The sequence below is a fragment of the Amblyomma maculatum genome, chromosome 11 (assembly GCF_055883805.1).
Source record: "Amblyomma maculatum isolate TAMU_Amacu chromosome 11, ASM5588380v1, whole genome shotgun sequence".
NCBI classification, from domain to species: domain Eukaryota; kingdom Metazoa; phylum Arthropoda; class Arachnida; order Ixodida; family Ixodidae; genus Amblyomma; species Amblyomma maculatum.
The window spans coordinates 19,768,682-19,794,851 of record NC_139354.1 but is presented as its reverse complement, the minus strand read 5'-3'; the positions used below and the strand labels follow the sequence as shown (position 1 = coordinate 19,794,851).

The 26,170-nt window shown below is 44.4% G+C and overlaps 1 protein-coding gene across 1 annotated transcript in view; it reads right to left on the bottom strand.

Moving 5' to 3' along the window:
* The window catches only part of LOC146173017 (small subunit processome component 20 homolog), an 81,220-nt gene extending 55,252 nt beyond the window's left edge, over nucleotides 1–25,968 (bottom strand). The window contains exons 1-22 of the mRNA XM_084585590.1: nucleotides 25,809–25,968; nucleotides 24,079–24,229; nucleotides 23,072–23,133; nucleotides 22,429–22,499; nucleotides 20,561–20,749; nucleotides 17,802–17,886; nucleotides 16,836–16,895; nucleotides 16,682–16,759; nucleotides 15,986–16,132; nucleotides 12,783–12,929; nucleotides 11,869–12,006; nucleotides 11,695–11,772; nucleotides 10,805–10,971; nucleotides 10,318–10,419; nucleotides 9,912–10,118; nucleotides 7,751–7,904; nucleotides 4,034–4,114; nucleotides 3,681–3,842; nucleotides 3,192–3,342; nucleotides 1,951–2,176; nucleotides 314–556; nucleotides 113–203 (exon numbers count right to left, since the gene is read on the bottom strand). Of these exons, the coding sequence (XP_084441716.1) occupies nucleotides 113–203; nucleotides 314–556; nucleotides 1,951–2,176; nucleotides 3,192–3,342; nucleotides 3,681–3,842; nucleotides 4,034–4,114; nucleotides 7,751–7,904; nucleotides 9,912–10,118; nucleotides 10,318–10,419; nucleotides 10,805–10,971; nucleotides 11,695–11,772; nucleotides 11,869–12,006; nucleotides 12,783–12,929; nucleotides 15,986–16,132; nucleotides 16,682–16,759; nucleotides 16,836–16,895; nucleotides 17,802–17,886; nucleotides 20,561–20,749; nucleotides 22,429–22,499; nucleotides 23,072–23,133; nucleotides 24,079–24,229; nucleotides 25,809–25,853 (2,835 nt within the window). The 5' untranslated portion in view covers nucleotides 25,854–25,968. The remainder of the gene's footprint in view (nucleotides 1–112; nucleotides 204–313; nucleotides 557–1,950; nucleotides 2,177–3,191; nucleotides 3,343–3,680; nucleotides 3,843–4,033; nucleotides 4,115–7,750; nucleotides 7,905–9,911; nucleotides 10,119–10,317; nucleotides 10,420–10,804; nucleotides 10,972–11,694; nucleotides 11,773–11,868; nucleotides 12,007–12,782; nucleotides 12,930–15,985; nucleotides 16,133–16,681; nucleotides 16,760–16,835; nucleotides 16,896–17,801; nucleotides 17,887–20,560; nucleotides 20,750–22,428; nucleotides 22,500–23,071; nucleotides 23,134–24,078; nucleotides 24,230–25,808) is intronic.
* Between the last annotated feature and the right edge of the window lie 202 nt (nucleotides 25,969–26,170).

Below are 26,170 nucleotides of genomic sequence, written 5' to 3'. Positions count from 1 at the left end.
ACAACGCTTAAATGGCCAATAGAAACTCTAGTGCTAGCAAACTAAGAGTGCCTTCATTATGCGCGCTAATGCGGCAATTCTGGAATCATGCTGAAATATGGGAAAGCCTTACATCCAGGTACGTCTCATAGAGCCTTTCGTGCTTGGAGACGGCCCTTGGGTTCGAAAACTTCGACAACAGCCTTAGGTGGTCACAGAGGCTTCTGAAGTGCATAAAACAGACAAAAAACACCATTTTTCAACATGGCAGCCGATAATTCCAAGCGACCGAAAGAGTGATGGTCACTACAGGTGCAGATGCAATTAGTAGTACCTGACGAGTTTCAGCCTCGTTCGCGGCGGCACATGATGGGCCTCGTCGCGTGGCTCGTTCTCGCCATTGTCTTCGTCCTCGTTCTCGCCACCTGCCTCGTCCTCCTGAGGTTCTTCCAGAATGATGACGCTGGCCTCTTCCAGCTTTGGCTTTGCTTCGTCGGCAGCATCGGCAGGTAGAGCGGCCTCCACTTTTTGTATATCGTGGTGAGGAGCCATTTGCATGTTGGGCCACAACTCCTTCCTGAAAGAAAGTTTCCACCACAACCTACTCAGCACGACAGAAGCTTACCAGTTCCATTCGAAGGACTGTAACCTACATCTGACAGGTGGACATTGCAGTGAATTTCTGTTATGGTCCCATGCACCAGAACAAACAAAGTCCGTTCAATTTGCTGCACTCTTTGCATCAGTTCTGTAAAGTTCTGCAGCGGTGCCGCAAGCGTGCAGCGCCAGTTCCAGCAGTTCAGGTGCAGCATCGGCACCATCTGCTTCCAAACGAATGGTAGAGTGCAAGTCAGGCCGTCTGCTAGCCTTGGAGTTGCCAACAAGCTGCGGTCGGCTGTGTGCAACTCGCGTCACTCGAGACCAAAGTCCCGGTTAACTTGATGAATTTTCGAATAGCACATTACAATGAAGGTTTGCCATTATCCAGCCGCGATGCTTCTGGCCTGTGCGTTGTAATAAACGGCAAAAACACCCGATATTGATTATTGCACCTGTCAACGAGAACACGATCGAGCTCGCCTAGGAAAGCCTACGTGTACTCACAAGAAGTAGACACACGCATGCAGTGTGATGAACGTTGGGCGTGCTACATTTTGACTATTATAAACTTCAGATCATGACTATGTGCGCTTCGATCGCCGGCTGCCGCAAAAGGTGCATATATGCATTTGCACAACACGTAATCATGTTCAGGATGATTAGCGCCATTGATCTGAGCGTCATATACACAGGCGATCGGATTCATTCATTCGCGAATATGCAATGCATACATGTACAAAAACCGACTGCATTCATGTGGTCACTCACATCAACCGGCGACAGCATGCCAAATAAGAACAATTTTCAGATAGCACATCTCAATGAGGCGTTGACACGAACCAGCCAGACGAAGCCAAAGTTCAACACGCCACTCATTCCACTTTTTCTCGTTTCAAAATCTTTCTATGCTATACCCGCATGCTAAGTTTTACAGAGACATGTCGATAAATAAAAAAAAGAAGATTTCAAGATCCTAACCCCATTAAATGGAATTCCACAAACGCCTGCGAAAGCCCTAATTTTGACAATAGCAAAACTCTAGGAAGCCCCATGTGTTCATCGTCCATTACAAATTCGATCGTGTTCCACTGTGGTGTATAAATTTTGAGAGCGACTGTTTAAGAACACAGCTTTGTCACCTACTGGTACAAGCACAAATATAATAATAAGCCGCCTCATGGTTAGTAGCATAACCAGTCCTTGGTAGCAGTAATGCTTGCTACCTATACAGGCCTCTGCTTCTCAATTGCCTACAGCGGTACGCAATAACATACTTGTACAAGGTAGTCACTATAGTACACACCAACATCACTGAACAAAATATGTAAAAATTGCGCCACTGTCAACATTGACGAGCAAGCGAGGACTCACTCGAGAAATCGGTAGAAGAAAGCCACGACATCCCTGCTGCGCCGCTCAGCAACTCCAACGAACTGTTCGGCAGCGTTCCATAGAAGGTGGCGGTGATTGACATAGTCGGGCTTGTCATCTAGCTTAGTAGACACTTCGAGTGCTTCATCGAAGACACCCGCAAGCCCGTCACCAGACAAACCGTCCAGACCGTCCTGCTCTTCGGAAGCCACAGGTGGTGCGGTTTCTGCAAACAACAAAAGCTCCTTTGAAGGCAACATCACACCGTCTTATGCAAAGAGTGCATAAAGTTTGCCAAACATGAAGTGACAGACAGACCCCAAAAGCGCGATGAGACATGCAAGCTTCACTGATGGTACTGATAATAACTGAGAGCTGTACTGAGGCAAAGCCTTTCTTGGCTCATGAGTGGCATCCGGAGGAACATGTCATACGAGGCATACATATAGCCAATCAAGCAGTAACTGCATACAAGCCAACATTGGCGAAATTGGCTGAAGTATCTAAACTTATCCTAATCAATAGCCAAAAATCATAAGCAAACCCAGAGAGGTCATAGGTCAATCCAGAATTCGATCCAGTAGCCACATAACAAGCTAATGAATCCAAGGTTATACTAAGATAATATAAAAATATAATAAACATAAGACAAACAATAAATAAATAAGTATTTTGCCTTACTGCCCCTAAGCAGTCTTAGGTTCCTCCTAGAATTATGAATCTAAAGCCAGATCAAGGACTCCCTCGACTCATTCCATCACACTCCGCCTCGACTTCACCCAACCCACACAACCACATCCCAGTGGTGGGATCCGAACCCTAGACCTCCAAATTTCATGCCTGGTGCTCTACCGACTAAGCTATGGCAGCTGCTCACTGGCGGCGTGCGGTTAATTTGTCTTCTACTTTCTTATCGTCTACCTTCATGATTAATTATTGTTTCACGCTGATCAGCACTGAAAAATAATCTATGATTTACTTAGTGGCAGTGCCTTTCGGCTCTCTTTGCTTGATTTGAGTTCGAACAGAACATCCTTTCTTTAAAGTGCACCAAACAACAGGCTTTATCAAAAGCACAGTAATCCCTGTGAAAACCAGTCCTCGCAACGTAACATATCTAATCGAAAATTTGTGAAAGGTTCCAGAAACTTGGTCTCCCAAATAAATACACTAGCACTACTTGTTCCCGACAATGCCTCTACCATTACACTAATAACAGCCTGACTGAGAAGGATACTGACCTATTTTGTCATACACGGATGTCAGGTGGTCCACGAGAGTGCTCCAGAAGGCTCCGTCGGTGGTCGCGTGGCTGGCGAGAATTTCCTGGGCAGGCTGCCAGAGGAGCTGGAAGTTGACTAGTAGGGTGCCCAGCAGGTAGTAAACGGGAGCCTAAAAACAAAATGGCCACCTTTAAGCCACAGCGCAAACTTCACACACTAACCAGGCCATTCCATTGCAGCTGTAGTTCCAAAAGACCCCTCTCATATCCCGCCAATTAGTCTCGTATTGTGCCACAAGCATCCACCTTAGCACTCCAAACACAAGTCTTTGCTGCCCCCTGCTACGTTTGCCCCCTCTTGGAATACACTCCACCACCCTAAAGCAGGTGTTCTCAACCTGGGTTTCACACACCTTTCTTGAAGCGACTTTTTGAGCTCCTTGACAACCCAATTCAAGGAACGCCTAACTTTTCCTTTAATTGGCAACTTGTGGTTCAAAACACTCACCATTGCATAAGCACCCAGGGACACACCAGCGGACGAAAGCTGCTCAGAACTCAGAGCCTGAAGCAGCTTGAGTCTCGCACGATAGTCTTGCACTGTCAGCGGAATAGCCTCTGCCGAGAGGCAGACGTCAAACACGTAGCACGCAGAGGCAAATTCTCCCTGCTAGGGGAAAAAAAAAAAAAAGAATCGCACAATGTATACCACATGAACACACTGCCGAAAATAAAACTGTAGTGTAAATTTAAAACCGCAGCATGTTGCCATGTATGCATCAACCTACAAACATGGACCCTGCAAAAAAGCAAACACACCCATCACTCCCAAAGCTCAAGCATCCTAAAATCGGTACTCACCATTTCACCCTTCTCTCGAACTTCAGGAAAAGAAGCCCCAGGTTTGAAGGCAGACAAGACCCGCAAGGTCAGGAGCCTGACCTAAAGAGCAAAAGAAAGGAAGCACCCCAGATCTACTCAATCCCAAAGAACCAAATAAAGGAAATCTGAATTCAGACTTCCACATTGTGTATAAGAAAGCTTACAAAGCTTACCTAAAGTATATCTGTAGCAAGTATATTTAGCAACATCCGCAAAAGTGCAAAGCTTTTGGAGCAACAAAAGGAAAGCAGCCTGTTTTAAACTCGTAAAATCACTGCTAACAAAAATAAATGGAATGAAAAATGGCTAGTAGATAATATAGGGGGTACATATTCACATGACGTCACAGCTGACGTCAGTATGCAGCCGACGCCATCTTTGCGTCCTGTTTTGACTAGTACTAGTACGGGGCGGCGGTTAGGTTAGCTGTTCGTGAGCGTCCGTTTGCTCTGTCACTCTGCCTCATGCCAGCACCCTTGTTATGAAAACTCAATCGGTATCATGAGTGACAGTTCGATTTATCAGCAAAGTGGGCGCGACGCAGACAGAGACCTGTACGAAACAAAACTGGTACAAACCCGTGTGCAATCGATATGCGCAACTGCACGGTAAGCGTCGGCCTGTGCCCACGCATAAATATGTGCGACATTCATGAATTCCTTGTCCTACAGATGAGCTTCATCACAAGAAACCGATCGCAAGCCTACTGACCACTCGAAGAACGCAACTATGTTACAAGCGGCTGGGTTAAGAGCCGCGGTTGAAGCAGACGAACTCGCTCTTTGTGCAATTACGTGCGTGCCGTCCAACGTTTATACCAACTAAACCGCTGAGTTTTTGTAGCTGATATTCTGCATAGAAATGGCGTTTGGTAGTCAGTATCTTTTATACAAAACTTGTTAGGTGTACTTGCCTCAATCGATCAGAAGAAGGCGGATGTTTGCATCCTCTGTGGCAGTAAGGAAGCAAAAGAAACCGCTGCTAAAGCCCACAGCGATGACACCGGTGGCGCCACCTTGTTGCCTTGCACGCTCGAAATAACTTTTTGCAACAAAACTCTTGAAATACAGCGCAGTTTTGGCCAAGCTAAACTTGATTTGTTATTAGATATAAATAAGTTTATAAAGTTCTTCAAACCTTCTGCAAAACAACTCTGCTTGCCTATGTTCCTTCGCCGACTCTGCATGCAGTCTGCTTTGATAACAGCCGACACAGACGATGCGAACATCCGACTTCTTCTGATCGAATGAGGCAAGTACGGCAAACACAAAGTTTAGCGAGCCCTTTTTCAAGGACTTTATTGCAGCAAAACACGGCGAGGAGGTGTTGACGGCGCGCTGCATGCATGCGCATGACTGGAAGCGATACATTGCCGCGCTGCTCTTTTACCGGGAACGTGTCGATGTGTCTTCTGAGTGCGTGAAGAACAGTCGTGCACAGATAGTGACAAGAGCTGGCTGCTAGGACACATCCAGAAGATTCCAGTCCAGCCCATTTTGACATACATTTCTCATATTCCATGATAATTGTGCGGTTGTGCCGTACCAGCCATTCGTGGCGTCGCATTAGTCGCATCTCGGGGAAGTGTCTCGTTTGGGTGGAGTTGTTTGTGTGTACTTCCGGAACCTTAAAATGCCGAGGTCTTTCGCGCAGCTCTTCAGCTTCCGTTGTTTACACTGTGCACGCGTCTATTACAGTCTACGATAGCTCAATAAACAACATATAGCTGCGGGTGCCACTGCTTGTAGAACCGCATGACAGAACTTGATACGTACGTTCGCCCTGTTCGTTCTGTGGACACAAAAATGGCCGACTGCACCTCAATTACCCACAATGCACCGCGCACAGCGCGTCAGTGAATACCCCCTATAGTAACTGCATTTACACAGATATAATCCAAGCCGTTTCGCTCATAGTATCAGTTTCAGAATGCAACTCGCATTGTATTCAGACCCAAGCCACGAATATAATGCGGTGTTTTGTTATCTCGGCGCTCAAGATACCTACAGCATGCATCATCACTAGACCCCCAAGCTACAGGAGAATCTCGGTGATACGAATATCACAGGGTCGCGAAAAAATTCATATCATCCGAACATTCAAATCATCAAAACGAAAGTAAATATGCAGAAGCATGCGAAAGGCAGTCGCGCAGATCTGTTCACGTCCGAGAAGGTTTACTACGGTCACACCTCACCACTCGCGGCGCACACAGGGCGACAGGAGATTGCGACGTCGGCAATGTGCGGGCTGTTGGCCGCGGGCCTTCGCGGACTTCTCGCGGTGCGTACAGCATGACAAGAGATAGCGACGTGCCAGCCGCGCGGCGCCACAGACTGCTCGCGATGCGTACAGCGCGACTAGAGATTGCGAAGTCTACGATGTGCGGCCTCTGCGCGCCCGCCGCGTGTGGCGCCGACTACTAAGGATGCGCGTTGCTGCAAACTTTCCGCGGTGTGGAAAATGATCGTGATGCCGGCGATGTGCGGTCCACAGCCACCTCCACGTATTTTTCACGGCGCGTACAGCACGAGAGGAGATGGCAGCATGCGGGCCGGGCGGCGCCGCAAACTGTTTGCGGATTGCAACCGCGGAGCCAGCGATATGCGGTCCGTGCGTGCCCACCACGTACGCCGCCGCCAATTGCTCCGGTTGCGACGTCTGCAGTTTGTGGGCTACGTGCCGCTGAAAGCGTTTCGCAGCGTAAGTTCGACAGACAATCACGACGTCGAGGACGTGCAGGCCAAGCGTCACCGCAAACTGCTCGTGAAGCGCACACACAGCGTGGATGGCGATCGCGGAATGAACGACGTGTGGGCAGTGCGTATAGTGCTCAAGGTTACGGTCGCAGTTCGCGCATTCGTATCATCCGTAGTGGCGCAGGACAGTGTTCGAAACATCCGAAATTTCGCACATTGTATACAATGCCCTTCAGCTGGGGAATTTCGCGAATTCGTATTATCCCGAGATTTGTATCAGCCAGATTCGTATCACCGAGATTTTACTGTACAAGGAAATGCTAGCTTTTCAATGGCATTTGTGGCATTCAATACGCATGGGTCAAAAAGAGATGGTGATAAAAGCACAAAGCAGTGGAATGGTCCACTAAGAAAAATAAAAGCGGCGAAAGAGTTAAGTAGGAAAAAAAAAAAAAGAAAAAAAAATGGCCAACAGGCACAGTACTGGGCAGCGTGAAACATGCAGTAGCCATAGCAGCACGGCCATGACAATAGCCATTGCTGCCCAGCTGACTGCATGCATTAACATGTTGAAGGCTTTACTGCACTCTACAATGTTGTGCACATATCTAAAAAGTTGTCACACAAATAATATCAACACGTCCGTTGCTTCCTTATTTTTCTCTGCCTTCTGTTTTTTTCAAGCTCTCAGCTGTAGTCCACCTGAATAGGCAGAAACTGGGTTATAATCATAATGTTCTTTTTTTTTCCCCTTTCATAAGGTGTCAAATCCCTTCTTGCATTATATTCATGGTCGTGTTATGCACAGCAGTACTGCATGCAAAATGTTTTGACACTTGCATAGTCTAATACAGTGACAGTAGCTAACGAATTGCAATACCCTTTGTTTTGCAATGGGAGTGATTCACTTTATTAGAAATAACTACAAAAACATGCAACAAGCAATAAAGCGTAACCCATGCGCACTCACAAAGCAAAGATCTACAAAAGGACTTACCACATGATGTGGTGAAGCAAGATTACATTCAAGCACATTATAGAATGATCTCAACATATCTTCCGGATGCCAATCTGCAGGCATAGAAGACTTGGTTGCGTGTTTCAGGAAAACATCTGCTGCTTTCAGTAGGCAGACATTGCCTGGGGCACTTCTGCAGACAGGAAGAAAGGAAACGAATCATCAGCATTTTTTCGCATTGAAAGCTGAAGATTCCACTCATAAAAGAAAGAAAAATGTTAGTTGAGATCGATCAGAACATGGCAGCAAGAAACAACCCTTCGTTGCGCGAACGGTAATTCGTTGCATTTTTTTGCAACCAAGCAACATCTTAGATTACAGCCCACAACAAAGCAAAGAGCACAATTTTAGCCCACTGGGGTCCCACAACATGCATCAGAATGGTCGTTATAAAGTCCCTTTAATGTGTACCCGCTTACAGAGTAGCTGCGGTTAGAACGCAGCTCTTCGAATTGCCCAGTCACCAATTGAAATGCATGTACTGGGTGACCACTTAAGGCATAATGGCTTATGAAATGCCAGGCAGTTAACGCAGTTAAGCTTATCAAAGTGCAGCATTATAAATGTGTGGACCGCTAGCGATACAACACTGCGGCCATTTCAGCCATGTTCCAAGAAGCATAGCGATGTCCACAACAATAATGAGCCCAGGAAACGTTGACCACTTCTGTGTTTGTTCATGGACGTACCGCCGAATATTATCGTCGCCAACCCTATTACAGTAACTACCCCTGTCGCCCCACCCAGCCCACGCGACCACTCAATGAGCATGCATTTGTGTTAACAATTCGTTGTGGCCTTGCGGCATTGTGTGCCGTGGTGCGTATCACATTTTGCAGCACAGTAGCTAGGCGACGCTGACGGTCCTTGAGAGGTGTGCTGCCGTGAGAACTGATTGTTATGTCATGCGCGTATGCGAACGGGCAGCACAACGCCGAAACCTACTCAACCATAGTACCGCGTACAGACAGTCTAGAAGTTTGATGTCGTTCATTTCACTGAAAATGTGCCTACAGTAGAATCTCCATAAATGAAAATCAGTAAAACAAAATTATAGCTTAAATGGAACAAACTTCTCAGAGTTGGTTGGCTTTATATTAAAGCAACGCAAAAAAGCCTCGTTATTCAGAACTCATTTTTATTCAAAACTCAGAATGCATTTTTTTTCTTTTTTTTTCCCCCGGTCCAGATATACCGATAATCGGTTATAACGATCGGATTTTCAGGTTTTCTCAATATAGTTATAAGTAGACTGCACTGTAATTGGGCAACTGCGGTGCCATTGCTGAACGCATCACTGCCTTCTCGGTTTTCGTCTCAGTGGTGCTGGTTTTCTCGCACACTGCACCCCCTTCCTTGTAGCCGCCATGTGCTTACAGTTGTGTTCAGTTAGACTTAAGCTTTACATAGTCTTTGTTCGGTGTTGTGCCCGACATTTCGCCACAAAGTCATCATCCGATGGCAGCGTGGATACAACTGCACGATGCACTTGTGTTGGAAAGGAAGATGGATATCCTCAACGACTCTGACAGTGGTTGCTTTATGAAAACAGCGCTCGCGATGAAGTACACCGTCTCAATGAGCAGCTTAAGAGAATAATAAAGTTCGAGCCCACTGTGTACCGTCCTCCATAATACCTAGGTTTCACATATTGGAATGTGCTTTGCGAGGATTGCCAACTGTACGTCCTCCTGTTACGTCAGGACTGTGGTGTGGAGGTGGGCCACGCAATGCAGAACCTATTCTCTCTGCAAATGAAACTCCTGACAAACGGAACATATTTTCCAGGTCCCTTGATGTCCCGTTTACCAACCAAGAGTTTACTGTAAAAAGATTGCAGTACAGCGTGTGTGGAATTTGCCCTTAGCCACAGTTTGCAGCAGCTGAAATGCTCCGGAGATGCTGAAAGCGAGACACATGCAAAAATGACCGGCTTTTGATTGACAGGACACAACGTGCATGTACGTGTATTTGTAGGAAATTTGCTGTCCCTGCCTAATACATATTAAAAGGGTTTCCCTGTACGAAGGTGTGGCTTGCTATAACCACTGCCTCGGCTGAGGTTGAACTTGCAAATTCCAGTTTGAAAGCCACGTTTTGAATACTAGTTCGAGACAAATGTAACCCCATTTTGACGCACCTTAGAAGTGTGACTAGGGCATCACAGGTGATGTTCGCCAGGGCACCTTCAAACTTGCACAGGGTAGCAGTGGCCACAGCTTGAAGGAACACGAACGACAGCCGTGCGATGGATGAAGCCGGTGGTGTTTCCCCCAGAAGGTGATTTGTCAGTTCTCGCAGACCTCGGCCCACAGCCTTTTCCATCTCTGCCACATCTCCCCACACACTAGAGAAATAGAATAAAGAAGGTAAAGTGAAAGCATTTATCTGTGAGGCCACAGAGAAAGTCCACAAAAAAGAAAAAGCGCACCGGTTAAAACATTAAGTGCAGAATGCCCTCACAAGATGCTGAAAGTACTGAATAACCCTCTCGCAACCTACAGGAAATCTCGAAGCAGTTGTTCATGCGAGACATGCGCACTCACCTGAGATGAGATAGACAAACGAGGCCAGCCCAAAACACAGGGTCAGCCACATCCTTGGATAGGGCCTCAAGTACAGCATCAGCAAGTAATGCCACACTCTCCCTGCAGTGATAGGGGGGAAAAAAAGGGCGGGGGGACTGTGTGAACAATCGAATGTTTCGAATATAAGGACGAATAATGTGGATCTATTGGGGCTTGGAAGCAAATTATCAGGATTCAGAAACCTAAAAAATTTTTGAAAAACATCTCTGTTACTTTTTAACCTCTCTAGACATAAGGCCGCACATGAGAGTTCCATTTAAATCTGCTCTCCATGCATGCACCTGTGTGCATCAGTGCATCGGGTGGTGCACAAAGAGCATGCTTGCATGATATGAACTTTTATGCGACCCGCAAGATTCGTGTCATCGAGATTCTACCGCATATTAAAATGTTACTTGTGCAGCAACAGTCAACGACAAAGAAATACCCCAGAGCGCAGCCTTGCCTTGTGTCATCAGAGTTGCACAGGGGCAGGGGCCTCCAATCTCGAAGCAGCTCCTCGGCCGAGGCCGCCATCGGCCTCCGGTGGAGGACCACCTCAGAGAGGAGGGTCAGCGCGTGCGTCCTGTCTCCACAGCTCATGCCGTAACGCACCACGTGACACAGGACGTCCTAGAACACGAGAGCAACACCCAAAATCTCCTGACCCCGCAACCAACAACGACACTGCTCAATGGCTATCAGCGATATCACAATCACTTAGCCCAAGTTTAATACTGCGTGGGGAGAAAGAAAGCTGTCGACAGTTCCAGGCATCCCTCTTTTTTCGCCTGCCAACACATTTTGCTGAAACTTAGCACACAGGTGTAGCATAGAATGCCGATTGCTGAAATCCATTCACAGAAGCATCAAAACCTGTGTAAAGCAAAGGCACTTGAAAGGAAACTTGAAAAAACTGAATTTGATGATTTACCGCCATAGCGACATTTTTGCATTGAATGAATGGGAAAAAACTAAGGATGTAGCCCAGTCGTTGGTGAACATAAAAACACTGACTTCATTGAAATAAGTTGATTATTAGAAATTTCATGCACCGCTCGCTCTTGAATATAAGTTATTTTGATTAAGGTCTTAGGGCTAATTTAGGACCTGGATTAGTAAATTAGGATCAGAATTGCACGACACAGCCTTTAAAAATACTGACATCACAAATCTGGAAAAAAAAAAATTATGCACTCATTAACATCTACAACAAGTATCGTTCCAAGCAATGTACCACTGGAAGGATTACCCCTTTGGCATACAGCAAAATGCAAGAAAAAGAAACAGAAAGCAACTGCATAGCAAGTGATATACAACAATGCCTGATGAAGTTTCCAAATCTCTTTTTCCCACCTTCTCAAACGCTGAAGAGTCCACAACTTGACTTGTGAAGTCGAAAACAGTACCAGCTGAGAATGCACCGGAATACACCTGCACAAGATGCAGCAAGTGGTCAGGAAATCCCAGTCTCTAGACGAAGCAGCGCATGAAAAAAAAATAATAAACCACAACTTGAAACACTCTCACCTTTTCAAGAACTTTTCCAACACATCCGGACGGGCTTGCGGTAGCACCTCCATTTCTCACCAGTGCCACCACACATTCGAGAACAGCAGTCGTAAGCACTGCAGACACCTCGCCAAGTTGTAGCAGGGAGTCCAGAATCTGCAAGTGTTGTAACCCCAACTGAAGCACCAAAACTGGAGGTTGAGTTTTTTTTTTTTACACAGCCAATACAATAGTTCCCAGCTTACCCATTCTCTCTTTTTTAGCGTCTCGCACCTTTCTTGCCAATCTGCTTGCATTCACACATCCTTTGCCAAGATGAACTCGTCACTATTACTGGTAAAAGCTTTGCGACATCTCTGAAAGCTGCTTTCAGTGTTTGCTTACACAGCCGAACCAGGATATACCAAATTCACAGCGGATCACCAAAGAGCCCGTCATTTTGATTAATATATGATGAAAATATACAGAACTGTGTAATCCTGAAACAAGGACGCCCTGCATTCATGCTAGAGAAGCACCTGCAATGTTGGAAGCACGTTTTTTATTTTCACTTGTAAAACTTTTATATAACTTATCTTGAAATCCTTACACAGTTGTCATGCCTGTGAGTGCAAAGTTCAGTGGGCTGCTAAATCTCAATTATTAACTCAATTTTAAAACTGCTTCCAACATTGCACTCCTTACACTTTATAGTACCTATCTGTATATTAAAAATTAATTTCTGATGAGCCTTTTTTTCCCTATTGTTTGAGCAGACAGTAGCAATAATTCTCCAATACCTTTAGAACTAATTGCCCTAGAAGAAAAATTTTTGCATATTTGAAATCAGCAGAAAAGAACTTCACAATTATGTGAGGTGACCCTCTCTCTTAAGCTAAAGCTGTAAGAGAAAATTATCATGCAAAGCTTTCCTCCACAAGTGAAACACATACCTCATGCACTGTACTGTTGTTCCGTGACAACAGCCCTCTCCTGAACACGACCCAGACTTTCATCACAGCAACTAGATTCTCCAGGTGTGTCGAAACCGAGTCCTTGTCAGCATTTTTGTGCTTTTCAACTGCTTCTATTATGACTTCCTAAGCAAAAAAAAAATAATAATAATACAGTCACATTCAAAACTTGTGTACTAGCAGTGTTCTCGGGAACAAAAGGTGTAAAATGTGGCAGCAACGCGCCCACTGGGTAGCTCAGCTAGGATACCCTGCTGGGACAGAATACTGTTGAGGGCGAACATGTCTAGCATGTGTTAAAAGAGACACAGCGAAATCTCGTTAATCCATCCTCTCACATTCTAACGATCAGGATAACTTTAATGCCAGCATGGTCCTGGCCAATGTTTACGGGTGGGCTTTTCCCATTCTGCGGAGAAAAATCTTGAATTCCACAGATTGAAAAAAAAAAACAGAATCCACGAAATTCTTTGGGAGACGTCAAACTGCACTTCAGAATGACATTGTGTTGCATTCAGAAATATAAGTGTTTTTCTTTTTTTTCCTCGCTTTTCAATAGCTAAAGTAGCTTTCTTCACCGGGCTCATACGTCGCTAGGAGAATCACAACTTTTCAACGAACTCGAGAGATAGAGCATAGCACGCAAGTGCAAAGAAGGTGTCAGCACATACAGGAAGAGAGTAATTACTCATTGACTCTCTTATTACGAATCTACTCCACCTTGAGGGTTTTTCCTAAATATTCGACAAATACAGAAAGAGTGTGGCACGTGTTGCTGATAAAAAGAAGGCAATAACAAAACCGAGCTGAAAAGTAGCACAGAAAACTTTTCAATTTCTTAATATTCGGGTTTAACTGCACAAAGAGTTAGCATTCGAATGAAAAACCACAGGTCACAAAATGAAGCTGGAAGCCTTCTAGACATTTTGTTTTTTTTATATGCGAGAGACAACATTCGTAGCGCTAACTTGGAGTGCTGCGTATCTTTTTGACTCATATACGCATCTTTCTTTGAGCATGTTACGGTCACTGCTTCTCCATTTCTGTTACCTAAATAGAGCAAAGTAACAGCCATCAAAATAGCAGCACTCATCTTATCATCTGTGTGTCCCTTCAATGCTATCAAGTTTTCTTTTTTTTTTGCCCAGCAGTTGCAAGCTGCTAAGGGATACTTGTAATAAAACTAGCAGCTCTTTTCTACATACCTTACCATGAACACTAGCTGCTCTGATTCATTGCGCCCTGAGAAATTGATGACCCCATAAAAACAAAATTTGACTCGAACAGCACGATATTTATAAGTACCGTATTTACTCGCATAATGATCGCACTTTTTTTTTTTAAATACTGACGCAAATTTCGGGGTGCGATCATTACGCGGGGTAAATTTTCTACAAAAAATTTTTGAGCACCGAAAACGCAAACAAGTTGCAGGTCAGACGTCTTAGAACATATATCTCGATTACAACCAAAAATAAAAGCTGAGTAAGGCTTACCTTCGCAATAAACACGCACATTAAGCATCACATGGAGTGCACAATGCCCATTTATTTTTTTTCGTCAGTACTCTAATCAAAGTCTGAATCCTCGCCATCCTCGCTTTCACTGCTGCACAACTCATCGGAAATGGCAGTGTCGTCGCTGGGAGCATCTTCACAATCCCACAGGAAGTCATCTTCCGTTCCATCCAAAGCGTTAGATATGCCTGTCTTCTTAAAACTCTTAGCCACTACCTCGTCGGGGATACTGCTCCACGCTTCTGTGATCCACGAGCACAGCATCTCCACGGATGGCCTTCTAATCTTTCCGCTCGGCGTCAAATCATGCTGGCCCATCGCCATCCACTCAGCATAAAGTCGTCGAACGTTGTCCTTGAACGGTTTGTTCAAAGACACGTCGAGAGGCTGCAGCAGCGAAGTCAGGCCGCCAGGAATGACTGCAATGTCCGTGCGCAGCTCTTTCAGCTTGGCACGCACGCTGTCCACAAGGTGACCCCTAAAACTGTCCAAAACCAGAAGCGAGGAAAGCAGAAATGCTCCTGGTCTTCTTCCCCAAACAGTCTTGATCCAGTCGACCATCAGGTCTGCAGTCATCCACCCTTTCATCTGTGCACGTATATGGATGCTACGGGGAAAGTTTCCCTTCGGAATAGTCTTCCGTTTGAAGATCACGTATGGTGGCAGCTTCCGACCGTCGGCCGTCACAGCAAGCATGACTGTGCATCGCTGTTTTTCTGCGCCAGACGTCTTCACGAGGACACTCCGAGCACCCTTCTCGTTCACAGTTGTATTCCGGGGCATGTCGAACGTCAGTGGAGTTTGATCAGAGTTTCCAATTTGCGACATGAGGTAACTGCATTTTTCGCGAAGCCTAGTGACGAAGTGATGGAAGTCTATCACTTTGCTTTCATACGTGGCTGGGAGCCGCTGGCACAACGACGTCCGCCGCCTCAGGGAAAGTCCATTCCGTCGCATAAAGCGAGTCGTCCAACCGGAGCTAGCGCGGAAATCCTTTGCGGCGATTCCCAGCTTCCTGGCAGTTGTGCGCGCCTGCGTCTGTATCATTTCTAATGACACTGCACAACCATCCTTGCGCAGGTCCCTCACATATTCTAGGACCGCCTCCTCAACACGAGGGCACTTGCCCGTTTTGGGTCCACGGAAAGCCCGCCGTGTCTTGTTCGCAGCCATCAGCTTCTCGCGCTGCTTCTTCCAATAGCGTATCCTCACTTCGTCCACGCCGAAATGCCTACCAGCAGCGCGGTTGCCATGCTCCAGTGCATAGTCGACAGCCTTGAGCTTGAACGCGGCGGTGTAACTGGCATACCGCCCCATGGTGAAATGGCGTAAACTCGCACAAAAACACAAAGCACGCTACGACGCTGCCGAATTGCAAAATGGCGAACGCCGCAAAGCATGGAATCATGGGAACTCCAACGTTACTAGACTAGGTTGGGAACTCGTCGGAAAGCATTCGCTGCGGGATGACTGCAGATCAACCACCAGGCGGCTCCATGTTTGGGGTGCGATCATTACGCGGGGAATTTAAAAAATGGAATTTTGACCTCAAAATTCAGGGGTGCGATCATTACGCGAGTGCGATCATTATGCGAGTAAATACGGTAGAATATTTTTAAAACAGGAAAAGGAAAACACATTTTAGGGAGAAAGAATAACAGCTACCTTGAGACAGTTCCAGACACCAGACGAGTTCTCTGGGTGGCTGACAATGTGCTCGCCCAATGCAGTGAATGTTTGCTGAAGTGCCCGGCAAGCAAATTCGGCACTACAAGCCGAGCCATCCAGCCGTTTCAGCACCAAGGGCAACACCTGAGGAATAAAGTAAAGGAACCTCATGAAACAACGCACGAACACAGCAGTAGTCGTTACACTGCACTTTTTTGTGTCATGCCACAATGAATCATTCTTTCCCATCATGCTGCTTTGTAGCTGCCTCCATGCCCAAACCTCTGCATTCCCCCCATTCCTTACCTCACTTTTCCTTCCAAGTTACCCCACTTTTTGTTTCAAGATGCACCATTACAGTGTGCCACCTTTGTTCTACTTTGAACATAAAGAAACTCAGCACAGAGTAGCATTGCACCTAAAAAAACATGCAAACACAACGAGGGAACCAATAGTGTAGTATTTCTCTCTTTTTTTTTAAATAGCATTCTTCTTATGTTCTACTATGGTAAAATAATAACTACCACAACTCGTTACATTAATGCAATCCCTACTATGCTAGCCTCAGTTCTATGCTAGCCTCAGTTCTAGGCTGCCCACTAAGGCCAAAAAAAAAACACAATTTTGCAAGACTAGCATGTCTTGCAAAAGCTTTGTGACTGGGCGCATCATATAAATGAACCCGTAACGTACCACAGCCGTGCAACTGTGCGTCTGCCCCTTGACACCCTTGACGGCTTCGAAGAGAAGGCGGCCGATGCCATCAGTGCTCTGCAATTGGAAGACGCAGTCAATGCCAAACAGAAGGACGAGCCAATCGAAGGAACCATGAGCGCTACAAACTTGCCTGTGGACTGGTTTCAAGATAGGCCAACATCATGGCTACAAGTTTATCCTTGTCTGAGACCTGCAGAAAGCACAGTGAGGGCAATATGAACTACTGCACAACACTAGAAGGGAAATAAAAAAAACTCAAGGCATTCAACTGCAAAAAATTTGGAAAGCACTGTGGAATCTACATTGCAGAAATGTGAAAGCCGAAACTTTGCTACTGCACACGGTCCATCACATTTGCTTTCATTATCATTATCAACCAAATGCACGTCATTATCATTTCTACTGTCATCCTCACGGTAGACAAGCAGAATTATGATGTGCGTTTCAAGGTTCCGGGTGTGGTGCAGTTGGTTAAAATGCTCGGCTGGGGATAGGAGGTAGGTTCGATTCCTCTCGCTCACCATCAATTTAATTTTTTTCACCCTTAGTTACCATATCCCACGACAGAGGGTGCAAGAAAAAAAAAAGTTAGAAATGTTAACAATAGAGATGCAGTGCTAAGATATACTGTTATAAAAAAAAAGCTAGACAGCAACAGCATCAGTGCTGAAGAAACTTCGACTCAACTAATGTGCACTGAAAACCCAATTAATTATGAGCACTGGGTGATCAAAAGCAGCAGACAATCAAATGCCATTTAAACTTTCAACAGCAAAACACACTGAAAGCTTGGCACAAAAAGCATTTCTCCAAAATTTAAAAATTGCAGCATAAATTCCTAGTGGGTGGCATGCTAGTGATATATATCAAGTGATTTCACAACTTTCACTCCCAGAATGCGTGATAAGTGAGCTGCAATCTTATCACAACAAAATAATTATCCCAGTGTTATTTCAACGTCATGGTATGTTCACAGTGCCCAGAAACAAAATGAAATGCGGATCTGAACGAGTGAGTACCCTTAAATTGAAATTTTAACTGAGAGTTAATTTCTGTTTCTCTAATAAGGAGTCCAGGAAACTGCAGCCGCACTTGCCTTGCGAAGCAGGAATGCAAAACTCTCAGCAGCAAAGTCCCGGATATACTTCTTCTGCTGAGATCCAAGAAGCGGAACATACAACCTGAAATGTCCACAACAAAATTTATTACTTATGAATCACGACAGCAAGAAACGTACAGGAAAACAGGTCAGCTTCTAATCAGCTTCAAAGTTGCCATCCAACGCCAACTGACTGGCATCTCGAATGTTATGAAGCACAACCTCTTCTGAGCAAAAAAACTCAAGCAACCCTTATCATAGGATGCCAAACAATGCAGCAGAAATCAGTAAACTAAAATTTCATTTCATATGGTTGCTGCTAAGCAAATTTTATTTGCTTATTTGCATACATTCATCAAAAGACACAGATTGGAAAATTAGGCACAGTGATTGAAATCAAAGTATGTAAAACCGCAGCTACAATAATATTGAGCATGCTTTACCAGTCGAACTTCCCTCCAGCTTTAACTACAGAAAAAATTTCGAAGCAGTTTACATGTATGCTAGAAAATGCAGCTGATGCCCTTGCAAGACCCCAAATACTCGTGTAAGGGCCACCCCCAAGGGCCGCACCCCTAACTCGAAGGCCGTTAATTTGAAAAGAAAAAAAAAATATGAGTACATAAAACTGTTTCATGTGTGCATAATTTCAGTGGTGTAGAAATGATAATCATCATTAGCACATCGTGCAGCGTGCTGTACTTGGCCTGGAACAGCGGATACGGTGCCTCAGTAAGGCTAACTCGTATTGTTTACTTGCATTTGCAACAGAAAGGACAAATCACTATGCTGTGTGGAAGCAGGATGGGGTACAGAGGCATTGGGTGTGCCGCAGCATGGAAAGAAACGCAAGCGGTCCGTTTTCTTGTGGCACCATGCTGCCTGCTGGGCCTAGCATGCATACATCAAAGCTGCTGTGAAGATGTAATGTTGTTATCGGTTTACCATCAGAAACTAACCTCCCATTACACTGAATATATAATTGATTTCAGTGAGGCTTTGACAGTCACGCACGTGGAAATGCATCCCAGAAGAAGGCAACCCCAAATCGACAGTCGGGGTTCTCACTGTCGAGCACCACAGTGAACTGACAGCCAAGCTGCAAAATACGCACAACCTTAGGAAAATATTAACTTGGGATGACGTCACGTTTGTCAGAAAAGTAATACAGTGATTAAGTAACCACTAGCAATCTTCAATTTAAGGGCCGCACCCGCTAAAACCATGGGAAAAAAAGTGCAGCCCTTACACAGGCATATAAAGTAATCAAAAGAAATTTCCTATTCTACAGAGCAAGAGAAAACACAAATCATCATTATTGCTGTATTTGAATAACACAGCATTTCTCACAGAACTAAACTGAACTTCTCACTATTGTATGCCCCGTGCTCAAAGAACTAGGGTGAATTAAGAAAATCCAAACGACTAAGTAAAGCAGGCATTCTACCGCGACACATATTAATTGCTTTGTTTGGCTGCTTTATGGTGTTTAACGTCCCAAAACGACTCAGGCTATGAGAGACGCCATAGTAGAGGGCTCTAGAAATTTCGACCACCTGGGGTTTTTCAATATGCGCTGACGACGCACAGCACACTGGATGTCTTGTTCATTACATCCAGGTTTTCGTTATAACAAATTTCTGCATGAAGGCTCAAAAAGGACAATGGAGAACGTAAATCAAAATAATAAATACATGACGGTAAAATCACCATGAGAATATGTTTATCATAAACCGCCATTACTGCGCACGCGCTGCCCGCCTGCGCGGGGGTGCTACATGCGAACAGGCATGAGTGTGGCACATGATGGCAGCCCACATCTGTGCTGGAAGCTGCCTACAGGTTTTAGAACAACCAGATGCCCATGTGGTTTCTACATTTACCGGGGCAAATGCGAGCTGTTCTTCCCCGCACGGTGCATGAAATTCTTTGGTTAAGCGTGTCGGCGCAAGAAGGAGGAGCGAACTAGCAACGGCCGTGAAGGTTTGTGACACTGACGCCTGGAGCAGGGCAGCGTTGGATGCGAAAGCGCAGAATGCGTACTATTTGTGGGATAAGCGCAAATAAATACTTTCGCTGATCTTTCCTTTCTTGCATTGTATGTGCGTGAAAACTTTTTTTTCCTCCTTTTGCTATCCCGAAATTACACCTCATATTGCATACAGGTCCGTATTTAAGGTATCTGTTTTTGAGCCACTAGCGATGCAGAAATGTGTGTTTTTTTTTTTCACCACTGAAGGCCTGAGTGGCTGTAAATTCACAGTTTAATAATACACCACACTTCATACGTTTTCAAAACAAGCGCATTGCGGAAACATACAGAAACCAGCAGGTAGACACAGAAGATGCAGCCCACGTACGGTGAGATTCCCACCATTGGCACAGCGTAAAATGCCAACATTGGCATTGGCACGGCATACTGTACTAGTGTTAATTTACACTAACATTGCACTGGCTTGCATTATGGTATAATCTTGACGTAATTATACTGTTAACAATTCTGTACTTGCACAATAATCTAAAGCACGGTCCACGAAATTTTTAAAAAACTATATTTTCCTGCGAAGTGAATGGGTACACCTCGGCTCTGCAACTTTGGCTGCATAGGCCACGAAAGGCTTTCCATGAGTATAATATCTATGCAGACTGAAGTGGTGGTGGTTTGTTTATTCAAACCTATAAAAAAAGTTGTGCATTGAAGTTAACTTAGAGCCAACAACATTTGTTGAAGAAAACTTAAAGATGAGTGGGCTCACTTGAAGATGAGGTCGATGTCTCTGACCATGTACCGCCAGAGGAACTTGAACAGGTAGGAGAGGCAGACGAAGATGCGCTCCAGAGTGTCAGGGTCCTGTGTGCCCAGGTGGGCACAGACAAGCCGGAACACCTCTGGGAAGCTCGGGTAGAAGTCGAACTGGAGGTCCCGAGCCAGAGCAACCGTGATGCTGAAAGCACCGAGGTGCACACCACAAACGAACGATTAGGGTCACATTTAATGTGGCAATTTTCAATCGTCTCACATTAAAAACAAGCGTGCATGTGAAAGGTGTGACATTAAATGGATGCTAGCAACAGACTGCAGTTGGCCCGTATCTATCGATTACCGAGCTCCAAATAAAAAGAGGCTGCTTCAGTGAGAAAACTGAGCTTTTGTAAGTCAGAAAAGGTGCCTACCTGTGTCCCCAATCATTTCTCAACACTGATCACAGAGTCCGCTTTCTTATTCATGTATATTTATACTAAATGCCCCTAAAGGTCCTCGTGGCTGAGGGTATTACATGGGGAGGAGAGGGGTTAGAGGAAATACATCAAAAATAGACAAAACCACGAAGAGAGAGAAAAAAGAAACACATGACATTGGAAATAAATATTAATTAGTTATAATTAACATTAGATCATAACGAACGAACAAAACAAAATAAGCAACATTTGAACAGAGAAGCAGACGGGGGAAATTAATATCAACTACACAACTTCATGAAAACAAGAGAAAAAATAGTACAACATAAATCCGTAAGAATACAAAGCAAGAAGACCTAATGAATTGACAACAATGAACGCAAGGAAGTTAAGAAGTAATAGTAGCAGACATCAGTTCGCAAAATTTATCAGGGTCAATGTCAGTAGCGACATGTAATGGTAGATCAAGCCAGTCAGTTATACTATGTCGTATGAATGAATGTGAGTAGTTAAGTGTACGATATGACAAGCGCTTAACTTTAAGAGGATGATCGCATTAGTCAAAAAGCAAACAAAAAAAAAGTATGGAGTGCTGAGTGATGGTACATCTTGTGAAAAAGTGATAAGTGTGCAACTTTACGGCCGAAATATAATTCATGAAGATCTACACATTTCTTCAAGGCTGTGATGCTGGTATTGCGTGAATAATCAGAGTAAATAAAACATACTGCACGGTTTTGAAATGATTCAATGTTATTAAGTATGCTTGATGAGGGTCTCAAATGGCCGAAGCATATTCAATTTTAGGTCAAATAAGAGTTGTATAAGCATGTAAACAGAGATGTGAAGGAGCATGTTTTAAGTTATGTTTTAAAAGACCTAATGATCGATTGGCAGATGAAAGAATATGGTTAATGTGGTGGTTCCATTTTAGGTCAGAATGAAGGTGAAGACTTTGGTACTTGTACATTGTTACCAAATCGATTGTGATATCAATTAGTGAATATGCTATCTGGATAGGAGACACTCGGTCTTATTTTGAAATCATGAGTTTGAATCAGTGACAATAAAAAAAAAAGATATATTAATTTTTATCATCAGCTGTTTTAGTGTAACAGAAAAAAAAAAAATGCTAGGATCTCCAATAGTTATTTAGGACACCTTTTCTGGAATTCTTTGCATTTCAGTGACAATGAATGGAAAACCGTTAACCCAGAAACGTTTGAACTGAGGGGCCAAGGGGCAAAGATTTCCAGCCAAATATGCGTCCAGCATTTTGCATGACACCTCTCGAAGCAGTTTAACATGATCTGTCACCGTCCAGAGCAGTAAACCGCATTGTGGCTAAACACTAACAAAATACACATCATAGCAAGGAAACCAGAGCCCAGACAAATGCTAACATGCTGCACAGCACGACCTCCACAGAAGACTTGTTACTCACTCGAGAACCGCATCAAGAGCCTTGTTTTCAAGATTCCGCAGTTGTGTTTTAATGATGTCAAGCAACACATCCTGAAAGAGAAAAAAAAAAATCATATTTCTATGAGGAGCAATTAAGCCCCCAATCCCTGCTTAATGGATCAATTGCATAAAGGAATGCAAGATTGCATGCAGGTAATAGCACCATATCCCCAGAATGTAATAACACTCATACTGCCTCAGCAGATAACAATCTTAGAAGTAGCAACAATCGTGGTACCCCATGCTGCCTGATTCAAAAATGCCAATAAATGCAGTGGCAGTTTTGTGTGCCTTCATCACTTGCTGTACAGCACCGTAGCAGTCACATGCTTACAAAATGCAAACATTTCCTGGCTGCATATTGCAAATAGCATGCTTTAATTATTTTTTACTTTTAATGGTTTTATGTCTTTAGGGGAATGCATGTTCTGTGCCACTGATACAAATAAGAAAAAAGGTGTTCCTGTCCCAGGCATGTAACTTGACAGGTGCAGAATCGAAGCTGACACACACTGTAAAATAACAAAACTATTGAGCCTGTTTTAAATATCATGCAGTGGCTAGCATATCGCACTGCATGCCACACAAAACAAGCATGTAAGTGTGAAAAGTAGAGAACTAACCTTTCGCAGAACAATCTGGGGCAAGGTATGAACTTCTGGGCCAATGTCTCCCCTAAGTTTATCTGAAACACAAGAGCAAACTCATTCGCATAAAAAATTCCCCACATTGATTTGGTCATCACTGAACTGCGCTGCTGTAGTGCTATGCAGAAAAAAGAACTGAAATCACTGTTTAAAAATGTTAGTATTTTACTCTCGTATAATTGGTTGAATTCTAACATAACCCAAATTGAATTCTAACATAACCCATAACATAACCCAGAGCCCCGTAGACCCACCGCAGAACCACGTGCTGCTTTCCAGATTCACGGAAGGGCTGTTTGTCAGCTTTTCTTCCAGAATAGAGGGAAACAGAATACTCAAAAAGTATTTGTCACTGCGCCCTTTTCGCGTACCTCGTCTCGAGCAGTGCTAATTAACGCATGTACCCATACTAAGTGGCGTTTGCTTACGACACATTTTCATGCAGCCAAAGAGCGCAACAATTACAGACCTAATTTCCGATTAATGTGGCATGCGAGCCGCCGTAACACGACGAACCACTCTCGGAGCAGTACTGACAGGAGTTCGTCTGCTACGTGCACCGCAAAAATGGCGGCCAGCGGCATAGTTGGGCGCCATGTAGGTTCAGTGCATACCACCTATACAACATCCTAACGCAAAGCATAATTCAGTGAAAGTTACCAAGAGAGCGTAGCAGCTGCAATGCATACAGCATCAAATTCAAATAACAATAATTACAATTAAGGTACAAATAAAATATTGGAAGATTTAATGGTGTCACCAAAGTGCAGGCCATTTTTCAACAACTTCATAACTTTTTTTTTTTTCCACTGGGACAACTCAAACGCTTTATTTAGTTAAACAATATTGGGCTCTGCGGCAACGGAATAAAATTCCGCTGCAGCTAAAAAGAGGTTTATGCCAGAACTCTCCAAGATTCCCTGTTCGACTGGACAAATACTTCTCACTCTGAGGTTTCATATGTAAAAAAAAAAAGTGCTTACCAAAATCCTCAGTGCAATTCAGTTCAGACCACTTGTTGAGAGCTTCCTCAACAAAAGTCTCGCTCTCAAAAGGAGTGGCTCGCCTATGGGGACCCACACGGTGGATGACATCAATGTTGATGTTCGACAGTCGCTCAGAGAATGACTGGAACTGAAAATTGGAAGAGGGCAACATACATTATTGAGTAACCTTCAATGGAAGGACCTGTTGATATAAACTGCAATGAAAGAGCTTACACTGCATTACCCGTTAAGTATGACAATTCACATATAAGTTTGCATGCTTATATGATAAAAAGACCGGTGGAGAGCCTATCTTGTACTGCGACTTTTAGTCGCAGTACAAGATAGGAAGTAGAATTAGAAAGGATGAAGAAAGGCACGGAAGTAGAAAGGATGAAGACAGGATAACACAGCACTGACTTGAAACTGAAAGCTTATTTAAACAAGTGCTCTAAAGTAAGCAGCAGAGAAGCATTACATAGAACAGGTTACTTCGGGTTACTTGAGCATTCAATACCATGAATCTACCTTTTATCTGGCATTCAAAGCCTCCAAAATCGCAAAAAAAAAAAAGATAAAAAAAAGAAAAAAAAAAAGGCTGGGCAGACAAGGGTAGGCAAACGAACGGCCCGTTACGATGTACACATTGGAGAAGGCATAAATCACTCGGGAAAGGGAGGTGCGTATGGTTGTGGGAATCAGGCGGTAAGGAAAAGCGACGGAAAGAAGCGTATTACGGCATTGCAGAAGCGTCAGGCAGGCATACGAGAGCACACACTAATGGATCACACCCACGTGTTTCGTCTTTTTCGGCCAATGAAAGTAACGGGAAATGTGACCCAGGAGGCTAGGTTCGCCAGCGTCTTGGGGGGGGGGGGGGGGGGGGGGGGGGGGTATGATCAAAGTGTGTCTGCCCAAATTAGGAGAGACTAGCCCTGCACTCAACTACTACTTGGAAAATAAATATTTCTCGGTAGCCTGTCCCGTCAGACGCACTTCGCCTGGCTGTCGCGAGAGAGGTGCGTTACTGCTGTTGCCTGCTCTGAAATCATTTTCGCTCAATCATCACATCTTGTTCTTGTTGCAATGAAGCAGAAACTGCTTTTTAAACATCTGGTGCAGCATCACCAGTCTCTGTCCCTCTCAAGGAAGGGCGCAAGTCATATCAGTTATATCGTGAATTGCAGTCCTTGTTTCGGTTTTATGAATTGACTATGAAGTTGTGTGTGAATCATGTGCACTTGCCTACTGCGTGTTTGTGTAATGTGTCCCCATCCTAAAATTTGTGCGCTCACTGAAGAAAAAAAAAAAAAGAAAAAAAGAAAAAAAAATGGTCACATTCAATTAAGCCTCGGCTCCTTTCATTACAGCCGGCCCGGCCGATACAGCACTAACACTTGCAGCTACTTTTTTTGCCACAATTAATCTGAATTCATCCCATCAGGTGCTTTGTGCGTCTCCCTAGTTTCGAAGTCGTCTCGCACGACTCCTGCGCGCGCGGCTTCCCATGCAAGTGTTTTTTGTGAAGAGCCGCATTAGCAAGAAAACAAAAGTGAGGTTTATCGCTATTAAATGAACATAAAGTCACAAAATGCTACATATTTCAAAGATTGTAACGTGAAAGTAGTGATAGCCAACTGTTGCATCCACAGCTTGAAAAGCGCAAATGTAAGCATTTTCCAGAGCAATGAGCAACAGACACTCAAATATCAAAGGTTCTCCCCCACCTGAAATGTGTTCTCTGCCTTGTGCTTTAAAGGTTTGTTCTTCATCGTTGCACTTTCAGATAAATCAAGCCGCTTGAACACTTCGCACGTGTACTTGACAAGGCGCCATAACACTTTGCCGCTTGGATTGGATTGATTTAGCTTGGCATAGCAAGCCTCTACCCATGCCTCGTACCCAGGTGCATCTCAAAAATGTCAACTCAATATAACGTTCAAACATTAAATACAATTAGTGGTTACACATATTATCTAAACGGCTAATAATAACGCTCTGGTTCCTCCTTCAAACAAAATCTTATGTTGTTTTTGACGATAGTCGACCATGGTCGACCTCGATACTATCGATACTCTCGCGCATGAAC